We start from the raw sequence: 13,961 nt of genomic DNA on the forward strand, positions 1-13,961 counted from the left end.
GAATCCTTCAATCTGTACCTTCCCACCCCACTTTGTTAATTTAGAGCCCAATTTACTGCCCTAGTTTTTTGATTCACCAGGACAGGTGCAGCCCTTCCCAATGGGACAGCTCCCTCTTTCCCCAGCATTGTTGCATGTGCCCCATTAAGCAAAACCCCGATTTGCACACCACTCCTTCAGCCATGTATTTAACCTTCTAATCCTTTTGTCACTATGCCAATTTGAACGTGGCTCAAGTAACAATCCAGAAATTGTGAGATTCTAGGTAATTTGGACCTAGCTCCTCAAACTCCCTCAGTAGAACCTCATTACTTGTTCTATCTATGTCAATGGTTCCTATGCTGACCATGACAACTGGATCCATCCCCTTCCAGTCAGGTTTTTCTCAAACCTTGAGGAACTATCCTCAACTCCGGCACTGATGTGTCAATACAAACTTCGGAGCTGCAGACAGTAGTATCTGTCCCCATGGCTACACTATCTCCTACTACTGCACATTCCTTTTTCTTCTCTCCACTTGAATCACTTCCTGTACCATGCTGTCATGGTCAGTTTGCTCACCCACTTTTCAGACATTACCCTCAACCACACAGGAAACAACCCTCGTATTTGTTGTATAATGGCAAAGGCCAAAGCTCCTCCAGCATTGCATCTGGGGTCTCCTTATCTGCCTGAGTTATGATCACACTTCCTGTCCCGACCACCAACCACCACTGGCCCTGTACCGCTAACAAAACTGAGGGTTGCAACTGCCCCCTGGATCAAAGTGTCCAGGTAACTCTTCACCTCCCTGTTACTCTGCAATGTCTGAACCTCTGGTTTAACAACTCTGAGATGAAGTTTCTCAAGATACAGACATTTTTTGCAGATGTGGTTGTCTAAGATCGTGCTGCTCTCCACAATCTCCCACATGCTACAGGAGAGATACACCACCTGCATTGGCATCCCTATCTACCCATTTTTTACTTATTAAATTTAAGTTTATGTATTTGATTAACTTAATTTATTTATCTTTAGTTTTTTAACTAATTATTTTATCTAGTTTAACTCATAGATAGATTAAACGCAATATTTACCCATAACCTACCCTGTTAGTCCTCTTGGTGCTATAACCTCACTTTGTGATTTTTCTCCTGTGCCACTCAGACTACTCTTTATTTACCACCCTGCTTTCGGCCTCACTCTTTTCTGCCACCCTGCTCTCCATCTCAACCTTCTCACTCCACTCCCCACCTTGCCTTTTTCTATCTCTCTGCTCCCATCCTTGTCCTTTCCTATCACACCAGTCTCAGCCTCACCTTTGTCTACCTCTGCTCTTGGTCTCGCTTTTTTCTTAGGTAGTTCTCAATTGTTACTCTTCGTGCTTATTTCTTCAGCATTTCCAATGTGAGGGGATTGCCCCTTTCAAGACTAATCCTACAATAAATTCACCTTTCAATAGGAGAAAAATGTACAATCTCCATTTAAACAAATAAGTGGATACAGGAGAATTTTTGTAGATTGCCATTTTGTTCTCTTCTAACCAGGACACAGACAGAAGCCTGAAGACCAGCCCAAAGTTGGATTATTCTCAGAACGTCTGAGTGAATTGGAACGCCTTCGCCAAACAGCAATGAGAGTGGGTGCCTCAACACAGAGTCCTCGTCCTTCTCTCAATCCTGCACCAGCTCCTTTCAGTCCTCAGGCTACATCTCAGATTGCAGGTATGTAGAAACGAGTAGAGTGGACTGCTCCTTGAGTTACGATATTTGAAGCAATATCTCTTACTCTCTTCATTACTAATAGGTTAGTACCTGGATACTTATCTGGAGTGCTTATGAATGGAGATGTACCAAGTGCATTTAATTGTTTATGTCAGAGTATGTGATAAGCCTAATACTTAAAAAATTCCCGTTTACACCATTTTAATTCCTGCATATTTATACTGAATGCAGTTCATGCTAATATAATGTGATGGATTATATTAGAGTATTCTTCATTTTGCATCCACCATTCACCATTTATTTATTTACTTATTTCACCAGTCAATCTTCTCTCTGCTCCCCTGAAGGTGTTGACCCATGCTGGCGTACCGTTCTTTCAAGGGTACTGTCAATCCTTTATTTACCTTGCCCAAGTGATCATTTTTCACGTGCTAGCTGAGAGAATTAGTAAAGCATGTGGCAATGAGTCTAATTGGAAGGAAGAAAGGACATTACAGCATAGAAACAGACCACTTGCCTATGAAGTCTGTGCCAGTGTCCTTCTCTACGAGTCACTTGATCCCCTACTCTCATCCTCGCTCCCCATATAACCAATCATATTTCTCTTTTCCAACAAAGTAATTTCTGTACATAAACTAATAGACTCAAAATAGATTGTGCCAGATACTTCCTCATTCAAACCACTTTCTGTGTAACTTTTTTCTAATTCCCTTCCCTTTAATTCTGTTTATGTTCACCTTAAATTTGTGCTCTCTCACAGCATGGCATCATACTCATATTTCTCTCAAACCCTTAGTGTGCTTCAATAGCAAGTTACACTTATAAAATGCCCTTTTTCAATTCATTCATGGGATGTGGATGTCACTGGCTAGGCCAGCATTTATTACCCATTCCTAGTTCTCCTTGAGAAGGTGGTGGTGAGCTGCCTTCTTGAACCACTGCAGTTCATGTGGTGTAGGTACACCCACAGTGCTGTTAGGGAGGGAATTCCAGGATTTTGACCCAGTGACAGTGAAGGAAAGGCAATATATTTCCAAGTCAGGATGGTGATTGACTTGGAGGGGAACTTCCAGGTGGCAGTGTTCTCATGCGTCTGCTGCCCTTGTCCTTCTAGATTGTGGTCATGGATTTTGAATGTGCGATCTAAGGAGGCTTGGTGAGTTCCTGCAGCGCATCTTATAGATGGTACACACTGCTGCCACTGTGCATCAGTGGTGGAGGGAGTGAATGTTTGTGGATGGGGGGTCAAGCAGGCTGCTTTGTCCTGGATGGTGTCAAGCTTCTTAAGTGTTGTTTGAGCTGCACTCATCCAGGCAATCAGAGAGTGTTCCATCACACTCCTGACTTGGACAGGCTTTGAGAGTCAGGAAGTGAGTTACTCACCACAGGATTCCTAGCCTCTGACCTGCTCTTGTAGCCACAGTATTTATATGGCTAGTCCATTTTAGTTTCTCGTCAACGGTAACCCCCAGGATGTTGACAGTGGGGGATGCAGTAGCAGTAATGCCATTAAATGTCAAGGGGAGATGGTTAGATCCTCTTTTGTTGGAGGTGGTCAGATTCTCTCTTGTTGGAGATGGTCTTTGCCTGGCACTTATGTAGCACAAATGTTACTTGCCACTTGTCAGCCCAAGCCTAAATATTGTCCACGTTTTGCTGTATTTGGACATGGTCTGCTTCAGTATCTGAGGAGTTGCGAAAGATGCTGAACATTGTGCAATCATCAGCGAACATCCCCACTTCTGACCTTACAATGTAGTGAAGGTCATTGATGAAGGAGCTGAAGATGGTTGGGCCGAGGACACTACCCTGAGGAACTCCTGCAGTGACGTCCTGGAACTCAGATGATTGACCTCCAACAACCACAACCAGCTTCCTTTGTGCTAGATATGACTCCAACCAGTGGAGAGTTTTACTCCTCAGTCCCATTGACTCTAGTTTTGCTAGAACTCCTTGATGCCACACTCGGTCAAATGTTGCCTTGATGTCGAGGGCAGTCACTGTCACCTTACCTCAGGTCTTCAGCTCTTTTGTACATGTTTGAACCAAGGCTGTAATGAAGTCAGGAGCTGAGTGGCCCTGGCAGAACCCAAACTAGGCGTCAGTGAGCAGGTTATTGCTAAGCAAGTGCCACTTAATAGCTGTATTTGTGACCCCTTCCATCACTTTACTGATGATCAAGAGTAGACTGATGGGGCGGTAATTGGCCAGGTGGGGTGTGGCCTGCTTTTTGTGTACAGGACATACCTGGGCAATTTTCCATGCAGCCGGGTAGATGCCAGTGTTATGACTGTGCTGAAACAGCTTGGCTAGGGGTGCGGCGAGTTCTGGTCACAAGTCTTCAGCAATATTGCCAGAATATTGTCAGGGTCCATAGCCTTTCCAGTACCTAGTGCCTTCAGCCGTTTCTTGATTTCACGTGGAGTGAATCGAATTGGCTGAAGACTGGCCTCTGTGATGCTGGGGATCTCTGGAGGTGGCGAGATGGATCATTCACTCAGCACTTCTGGCTGAAGATTACTGCGAATGATTCAGCTTTATCTTTTGTACTGATGTGCTGGGCTCCCCAACGTTGACGATGGGGATATTTGTGGAGCCTCCTCACCCAGTGAGTTTTTTAATTGTCCATCATCGTTCACAACTGGATGTGGCAGGATTGCAGAGCTTAGATCTGATCCGTTGGTAATGGAATCGCTTAACTCTGTTTATCACTTGCTGCTTATGTTGGATGACTCGCAAGTAGTCCTGCAATGTAGCTTCACAAGGATGTCACCTTATTGTTATGTATGCCTGGTGCTGCTCCTGGCATGCCCTCCTGCACTCTTCATTGAACCAGGGTCAATCTCCTGGCTTGATGGTAATGGTAGAGTGGGCGATAAGCCAGACCATGAAGTTACAGGTTGTGCTCGAGTACAATTCTGCTGCTGCTGATGGCCCACAGTGCCTCATAATTGACCAGTCTTGATTTGCCTTTTCTGTTTGATATACATCCCATTTAGCATGTTGGTAGTGCCAAGCAACACAATGGAGGGTATTTTCAATGTGAAGGTGGGTCTTCGTCTCCACGAGGACTGTGCGGTGGTCACTCCCACCTATACTGTTATGGGCAGATGCATCTGCAGCAGGCAGGTCACTGAGGATGAGGTCAAGTATGCTTTTCCCCCTTGTTGGTTTCTTCACCACCTGCCGCAGACCCAATCTATGTCCTTTAGGACTCGGCCAGCTTGGTATGCGGTAATGATGCTATTGAGCCACTCTTGTTGATGTACATTGAAGTCCCCCACCCAGAATACATTGTGTGCCCTTGACACCCTTAGTGCTTCCTCCAAGTGATGTTCAACATGGAGGAGTTCTGATTCATCAGCTGAGGGAGGACGGTACGTGATAATCAGCAGGAGGTTTCCTTGCCCATGTTTGACCTGGTGTTATGAGACTTCATGGGGTCCAGAGTTGGTGTTCAGCACTCCCAGTGCAACTCCCTCCCGACTGTGTACCACCATGCCGCCACCTCTGCTGGGCCTGTCCTGCTGATGGGACAGGATATACCCAACGATGGTGATGGTGGTGTCTGGGACATTATCTGTAAGGCATGATTCCGTGAGGATGACTATGCCAGGCTGTTGCTTGACTAGTCTGTGAAATAGTTCTCCTAATTTTGGCATTAGCTCTTAGATGTTAGTAAGGAGGACTTTTCAGGATTGACAGGGCTGAGTTTGCCATTGTCGTTTCTGGTGCCTGGTCGATGCCAGGGGGTCTGTCCGGTTTAATTTCTAGCATTTTGATACAACCGAGAGGCTTGCTTGGCCATTTCAGAGGTTATTTAAGAGTCAACCACATTACTGTGCGTCTGGAATCACATTAGGTAAAGACAGCAGATTTCCTTCCATGAAGGACATTAGTGAACCAGATGGGCTTTTAACAACAATCAACAATGGTTTCATGGTCATCATTAGACTTTTAATGATATTGACTGATTGAATTCAAATTCTACTGTTAGCCAGGGTCTCTGGATTACTAGTCCAGTGACATTACCACTACGCCATCGCATCCCCTGCAACACTGAAAAGCCCTACCCAAATGTGCTTCACAGAATGAAATTTGTTGTGCAGCCATTGATGTTATGTAGGCACACAAGGCAGTCACTCAGCAAGGTCCTACCAACAGAAATGAAACAAATGACTAGTTAATCTGTTCTTGTTGGTTGATGGCAGGATGGAAGATATTAAGACCTTTAACATTCAGCTGACTCACCGTTGCAGATGGGGTATTTGATTTAATCTCTTATCCAAAGAACGTAGAGCTCCAGTAACATAGCATCGTCAAGTATTGGATTGGAACTTAAACAAGTAGCTCAGAGGCATGAGTAATGCTCTTGACTCAGAGGCATGAATAATACTAATTGAGTTTACCTAATGCTCACACACCAGTTTACAGTAAATGGTGAGGGATCAACTGGGGAAACACTGGTTGATGCTATTCCCTTTTTGCCCAGGGGTCAGCAACTTAGCATGGGGGCTGGTTCTGAGGCTTAACCCCTCATGGCATGTTACAGACAAACCCACTGTTATTTTGAAATGGGAAACCAATTAAAGACCAGGAAGCAGGTTCACCATTCAATCAGGCACAGTGAGCCGGCTCCCGAGGCTGGAGGGCCAATGAGAGGCCCTCCAGCACTCAGAGATCGGCAGCCCCAACAGCCGAGGTGGGAGCTGCCAATGTGAGAATGGAGAGAGAGGCAAAGGGCCAGGTAAGTACTTTTGATTTTTAACACTGCCACTGCTGCCTGGCCATGATCCTGGAGGACACACCCTCCAGGGTCATGCTAGTGGCCGCAGCTGTGGTCTAGCAACTATGATGGGTCGGGTGCAGGGGCATGTGAGGCTCTTACATGAACAGTTATGCCTGCTCCCTTTTCCAAGCTTGAGTCCACCACATGTCCAGGCCAATGTGGGCTGCCCGCATGCTGACTGGAAATCCCAGTCGGTGCAGGAACAGGGCCTTAATAGGCCCCTTAATTATCTTCATTTGATCTAAATTGGTTACTCACTGCTTGCCGGCAGGCAGACAAACCAGCCCCAACCCAACCTCTTTCAAAATGGCTTGGGTTTGGGAATGTGGCAAGGAATTAGCACGACAACCGTTGGCGTCAACTTGCCGGCCCAACTGCCTCCACTCGGGACCCGAACCTCAACTGAAAATCCTGTCCAAGGTAACTGCTATTAATGGCAGAGCTCGAACTATTGCCTTGGTTGAGTGGCTCATGGGGTGCTGGGTTTCAGCAAAAGAATTTCAGAATATAAAAGCATTCAAGAACCAGTGCAGCTATACAGAGAGCTGGTCAGACCTATTTGGATTATATGGAGTATTTTCCCCTGCTCTGTTACTAAATCTAAAGGTTTGTCCAGTGGGAATTGCCAAATCTTGACATGTTTGGAAGTATAGGCGAACCCACTGAGTTCTGACGGCAGGTCAGGTTACACGAGAAATGCTCTTTGCCCATTCACCAGTATCTGCACATTGGCAGCTACAACAAATGTGGACTTTTGCAGGTTATTGGTGCTGGTGGATATTTCTCTTCCCAAAGGAAACTTGGGACCGCAGCCCCAATGACACCACACAGGAATGTAAACTCCTGGCAATTGTAATATTTGATGCTTCCTTGGAAGCACCCTATTCACGCTATGTCATGATTTCATGATGAGAGAAGGCATGCCAGGGTCAAATGCCAGTGTAAACTAATTAGTAGAATCTACCACAACTCCCTTAATTTGTTTCTGAAGGCGCAGGCCTATCCAACTAACATGACACATTGGACGTTGTCTTCAGGGAGCCTGGGTCAGCAAAGTGACAGATGTAGGCCTAATTTATGACTGCATCTGTTGTTTTGCTGACCCAGACTCACACCCATAGGGAGGGCACATCCAACCACAGTAGCTGTCAGCTCTGGCTTGGAACTTGACTTCTACTTTTTGTAGACATGCTGCAATGCAAAGCTGGGTGGGTAGGGGTGATGGTACAATGAGTGGCCTTTGATGGTGTAAGAAGGATGTAAGAACTTAGAGAAAATATCACTGGGGTTGTTTCTGCTACTGGTGCACCTTTCTTTGGACTATTTGAGCCTTTGCAAAATCTGCCTGTTGATACCTTGCTGGCCTCATTTGCATGGGAAAGATTTTTCAGAAAGTGGGGTTTCCTGTCCTGCCACCTGAAGAGTCAGCAGATGTATCCCCAACCAGCATAGCAGCTTCACAGCCATTTAATGCACTGAGGAGTATTAATTGGCTGGAGACAGGACTTCAGCCACTCATGCGCGAGGAAGTCGCACCTCAGAGAGCTGCTGACCAATCTGATTGGCTGGTAGGTTTGTGGTCCCAGCAGCATTGGTGACAGCAGTGGCCAGGACTGGGACTACAAGCAGACACAGAGTCGAGGACCAGGTAAGTGCAGGGATGGGGCCGGGGATAGGTGTCTCATGGCGAGAGAAGGGGGAGGTGAGACCCAAGAAGGTGGGAGTCTTGATTTAGAGGCTCTGGGGAGAGAGCACATGTTGGGGCAGACCTTGGCATGGAGTTCCCTATTTGGAAAGAGGGCCCTTGAGGGAGGCAACCACCCCCCCTCCCCCCGATTTCCCACCCCAGCCTGAGAAGGGTGATTTTCCATGCTTCCCCCCAGTCCCTGAACTCCTCCCGCCAGCCTCAAATTCGAGACTGGGCAGCGAGAGGCTCTTAAGTGGCCAATAGTTGGCCTCACCCCACTGAAATAGTGCAGACAGATCCGAAGCAGGTGGTAGGGCAGTGGGAAGGCCAGCTGGGGAATTTTGTGGCTCCCTCAACTGCAAATGTGCCAATAGGGGTCTGTAAAATTTGGCTGCGTATGTCAGTGTGAGAGTTAGTGGCATACCACTGGGTTTGCATTATAAATGTACATTGTGTAACTTTGACTGAGATTCATGAAGTGCAGCAGCTCCCTAAACTGAAAAGTTCCTGACACAGGGCATGTTTTCTGAAACATTTCTTTGCTATTCAGCTTACAGACACCTACACTTGCATCTCACTGTTTTCTTACTAGCAGAATTTCAGATATCCCCTCCCCGTACCCTCCTCCCAGTCAGGAGTTCTCAGCAGAAAGTATGGCATTCACTGAGGGCATTCTCTTTGAGGAGGAGGAGGAGGACCACAGGATAGAACAACAGAGATTCAGGCAGCACTTACCGCAAGAGGCATCATTGCACATGTGATCATTGAAATGCTGTTCTACAGAATAAAGTTTACCTTTGATACCATAACCTGTTTTTTTTTTTATTCACTCACGGGATTTGGGCTTCGCTGGCCAGCATTTGTTACCCATCCCTAATTTCCCTTGAGAAGGTGGTGGTGAGCTGCCTTCTTGAACCGTTGCAGTCCCTGTGCTGTTAGGTAGGTAGTTCCAGGCTTTTGATCCAGCGATAGTGAAGGAACAGCCAATATATTTCCAAGTCAGGATGACGAGTGGCTTGGAGGGGAACTTCCAAGTGGAAGTGTTCCCATTTATTTGCTGCCCTTGTCCTTCTAGATGATAGTGGTCGTGGGTTTGGAAGGTGCTGTCTAAGGATCCTTGGTGAATTGCTGCAGTGCATCTTGTAGATGGTACACTCTGCTGCTACTGTATGTCAGTGATGGAGGGAGTGAATGTTTGTGGATGTGGTGCCAGTCAAGTGGGCTGCTTTGTCCTGGATGGTGTCAAGCTTCTTGAGTGTTGTGGGAGTTGCACTCATCCAGGCAGTGGAGAGTATTCCATCACACTCCTGACTTGTGCCTTGTAGATGGTGGACAGGCTGTGGGGAGTCAGGAGGTGAGTTACTCGTCACAGGATTCCTAGCACCTGCAGTCTCCCTCACTCCCTCAGGCCAGACACTCCTACCCTCTCCTTACCTGATGGTGGTAGAGGTCCACATTTGATGGGCTCCCAGTGAAGAGGAACATGTTGATGAAGTGAATCAGGATACTGAGAGCCTTCTGGGAGGTCTCAGCCGAGTACGCGATTCACTTGTAGATGATCATGAAACCAGATAGCCAGACAGAGCATGAAGAGTACCTCAGGCAGAAAAACCAGCAGCACGAACCAGGGCTTCTTAAAGTGCATGTTCACCCCCAAAAATTAAATAAGTTTTTATTTATTTAAAGGAACCAAAGCAGCTGAGAAGAGAAAAACACACCTAGAAAACGGTGTGAATGCCAAGCAAGAGAGCTAGGAACTGATAGACAACATTCAAGAATCTCTCCCATCTAACTCAAAACGACTGTTTACACAGTTTTTGCTGTCAACCAAGTTTAGGCACCTGAAAATAAGCTATTTTGTGATGTCTCACAGTAAAAAGTTGATTGACTACTCTTTCCTTCCCTCATCATCATCACCATCAGTATCCCTCCAGACTGCTGTTAAGGACGTCAGGTTACACTTTTTGAGGCTACACAGAAGTTTCCAGGTTGTTTAGCTATTATACCTGTTTCACACAATAGCATCAATGGGAATATAACTGAGCAGAACAAGGAAACCCATGGTCAGAATTTGCCGGGGTGCGATCGGACACTCAGGTAACCTGAACTAGTGTGAAACCCCGCGTGAAAATGCCAGGTGGGCATCCCGACATCATAGCGATGTCATGCCATATCACAGTTGGTGGGTGCATGAGGGTTGGAAGCGTGCCCGTCGACAATTGAAGTTCCAATTAAGCCATTTAAAGCTCCAATCAATCAGGAATTTTAGTGGACCATGCGCTTTTACGCTTGGTGCATGGGCCAATCGGTTAGTAGGCCTTCACGTTTTTGCATCATTCTCAATTCAGGGTGGGATAAAATACCCAGAAGATGTTTGAAGGTTGAGGAGTTATGAGTACTGCTGTCAGTTGTTTGTAGTTGCATTAGAGATAGTTTGTGACATTTTTTGTGTGCAAATACCCTTTGAACAATAATGCAGCTCCCTGAGGCAGCTCCAGAGCAGTTGACAGCCTTCAGGGAACTCCTTGTAACCCATCTGCCCACACCCTCACTTGTCTCAGTGCCTGCCCTCTTCCACTGCCTCCCCACCCCCACCAAACAGCACTGAGCCTCTCTCAGCACGCGTTTCACACTAGCAGCCAGTTAATTGGCCAGTTGCGATCACGGCCGGAAACGCATATCGTGTCCATTTCTGGGCCCCCAATTGTGCGCGCACAACGAGCGAAAATGCAGACCTACATGCAATTTCCTCTGCAGGCCACAAGCAGGCACAATATTTTTTAAAAGGGGCAACAGCAGCATAACTCATTTTGAGGAAATTCTAGGCCAATGTTATACCCCTTTGTACCACCCAATTTCTCACTAAGTGCAAGCTTTTAAAGTCTGAAATTTTTCTATTGGACCTCGCTGATTGTTAATAAAGAATCATGGTCTGGATATTTATTTCATCTTTAGAAACCTAAATTTATGCAATTATATTACTTTTTATAACAAAAGCATCGTTCTAGATTATTTTTTGTAAGACTCTCAGACATACAGTGAAAAGTGTCAGAGGCTCTAGTGAAATGACAGATATTCTGTTAGTATAACCGCTTGAATGCTTCCTTTGAAACACTGTCATGTTGGAATTCAGGCCAGTGTTGGCTGATTAATCTAGCCACAGGTACAGAGTATTGCATCAGGTCTCTTCTGTGGCTTCTCCAAAGTTGGAACACATTATGTGATTTTCCTACCAACTGGCTTCAGGAAGACATTATGTAAACACCTTATTTGTAGAGATGTTTGCCACTCACCATCCTTTCCACTTCAAGGAAAGAACAGGTAGGAACAAATGATTGAGGGATGATGTAAATGAAAAAGAAGCGCCATCCCAGGAACTTTGCAATGTAAACATGGGGAGAAAGAAAGACATCATGCACAGCAGTGACCCAAATAACAAATTTTATTTAGATGCATTCCTTTGCAAGCACTGTGCAATTAAAAGAAGTGATTTCACTTCTACATAAATTCAATTCCTCAAGTGCACATAAATTCAAAACTATTAAACCCTGTGTGTGTGGCTGATTATTTAGATAATTGACAGTTAAATCAGAGCTGGCAGCCAATTCACTCCTTGCAAAATAAGGAGACGCCAACCACGCCAGCAAGTCTGTCTCAGACCTGTCAGGATCTGACTTGCCAAGATATAAATGAAAATTTGTTTCCTTCATAACAAGATGCAACAGGAAACACAATGACCAAACAAAAAGGAGGTGGAAGAAATATTGCACTTTCCTGTTACAATACTCTGATCGTGGTTGTGTTATTAACCTTTTAATTCAATTCAAACTAAACTGATTGGGAGGTGCAAATAAAGTTAGCGCAATGATGGTCTCCTGTTGTGAGTCTATATGTTAATCTTTTCTCACTGCAACACACAACAGAAAGCTCACAATTGGCTGGCATGGCATTTTCTTTTACATTTCATTCAAGAAATTAAGAGCTGAAGAACATTGTGACACATTTTGGAACTCCTAAAGTTGATTTTGAGGGAGTTTGAGTATTTGAAAGATTGCTCTGTTTGCACATTGTATTCAGGTACACAGTGAGTCAGCATGGTATGTAATTGAAAAAAAATGGCATTGGAAATATATTTGAGGTCAATGAGGGAACGCAACCCTAACAAATGTTGGATTGATGTAATCACGAATAAAGGTTACATATTTGGCTGAAAGTGAATAAGATATGAGATGAGAATAAAGTAAATGTTTTCCTCACCATGATGGGACCAGATGCTTTTGAGGTAGTGGCAAGGCAGTGATGCTTCCAGGACGATGCAATATACTGAAATTAATGAAATTCTGGATTCATATTATGGCAGGTCTAAGAATGAGTTTGCACTGAGTGTTATGTTCCGTCAAAAGAAGCAGTTGCCAAATGAGTCTTAAAGAATTAAAGAAACCCTCTAGGCATTGTGGGCATGGGATGAACTTAGAAATCAGCCGTGGCGACATGTCAGTAGGAGGCCCAAAGAACAGTAAAACCCAGGCCAAGCTTTTGGGCAAAGGCAATAAGTTGACATGGAAGGAAGCCCGCGATGAGGCAACCATGAAAATGGCAGAAAGAGCTAGTTGCGAATTGCAAAGAAGTTCTTTTCCTCAACTGGCAGGGGACATTCACTGGATTTCAGCGAGTCCCAAGCAGCAGCCAAGCTCACAGACTCTGTGTCAGAAATTCGGATGCTACCATGGCCATGGTAGCCACCAACCGTTTAAATGCTCCCATTTCCAATCAAAGTGCTATGCCTTGGGAAAGTCGGTCAAATCCAGACAACATGCATGAGTAGGGAAACAGAAATTCTCCATATGTGGTAAAACTCCAGACCACAGCCATGTACCAGGTCGAGATCCTGAAAGATATAAAGCTATCTCCAGAGTCTGGAAAGCCTCAAATGAGTATATGATTGATGTGGAAACAGAAATTGATGTTATCGGGCAGGAAGATCAAGAGTTGTACTCAGTCAGGGAGCACGAAAAACAGCACATAGAAGATGAGAGTAAAAAGGTTGGAGATAAAATTCCAGCACCCACAGTAGAAATGAGAGTTGGAGATTCACAACTTACTTTCAGCGTTGATATGGCTGCAGCAGTGCCTATTATCTCAGAAGGAGAGTTCAGGAAGTTCCTAAGTTATATTCCACTTTGCAAAATTGCTGTGAAACAGTATTCCAGTACTTGGTTAAGTTAGTGTTAAGGTGGAATATCATGATACATCCTATTACTTGTCATTGGTAGTTCTCGGAGGGAACAAGGTCTCCCTGATGGGAAGAAATTGGCTTTGGAAGATATGGTTAAACAGAACTGAGTTATTTACAGTAGGGATCATTAAGAGTACATTTATCATTGAGGAAGTGCTAAGAAAGCACAAAGTGGTTTTTGAACAAAGAGGACCAAATGATAAAATTAGCCATCAGTATGATACTAAATATCATACATCAGTTGGTCATGCAAATCTGGACATTCTTTCGAGATTTCCCATTAAGACTGATTCACTTCTAGTCACTGAGCTACTTGTGAATTACTTTACATAGACAAATGGCATGCCAGTGTCTGCCAGAGAAATTAATGAAGAAACTTACAAGAAAGTGGTGCTCAGTAAAGTGCTCAATCATGTCATGAATGGCTGGCCTAAAGAATAAGATGATGAGAAACTGCAGGAGTACTTCATACATAGAAATGAACTGAGTGTAGGTCAAGGCTGTTTCCAATGGGATTTAAGCATCATTATTCTACCAAGGTTTATG

At 44.9% G+C, this 13,961-nt stretch overlaps 1 protein-coding gene across 5 annotated transcripts in view; it reads left to right on the forward strand.

The window, feature by feature from the left end:
- runx2a (RUNX family transcription factor 2a) overlaps positions 1-13,961 on the forward strand; it is a 203,906-nt gene that overhangs the window by 147,495 nt on the left and 42,450 nt on the right. For 4 of the 5 annotated variants that reach the window (XM_041188847.1, XM_041188850.1, XM_041188848.1 and 1 more), the window contains one exon: positions 1,527-1,703. The exons of the other annotated variant lie outside the window; for it this stretch is intronic. In XM_041188847.1, the coding sequence (XP_041044781.1) occupies positions 1,527-1,703 (177 nt within the window). The remainder of the gene's footprint in view (positions 1-1,526; positions 1,704-13,961) is intronic. 5 annotated transcript variants of the gene reach the window in all.

This window comes from Carcharodon carcharias, chromosome 5 (genome assembly GCF_017639515.1).
Source record: "Carcharodon carcharias isolate sCarCar2 chromosome 5, sCarCar2.pri, whole genome shotgun sequence".
In the NCBI taxonomy this organism is placed as follows: domain Eukaryota; kingdom Metazoa; phylum Chordata; class Chondrichthyes; order Lamniformes; family Lamnidae; genus Carcharodon; species Carcharodon carcharias.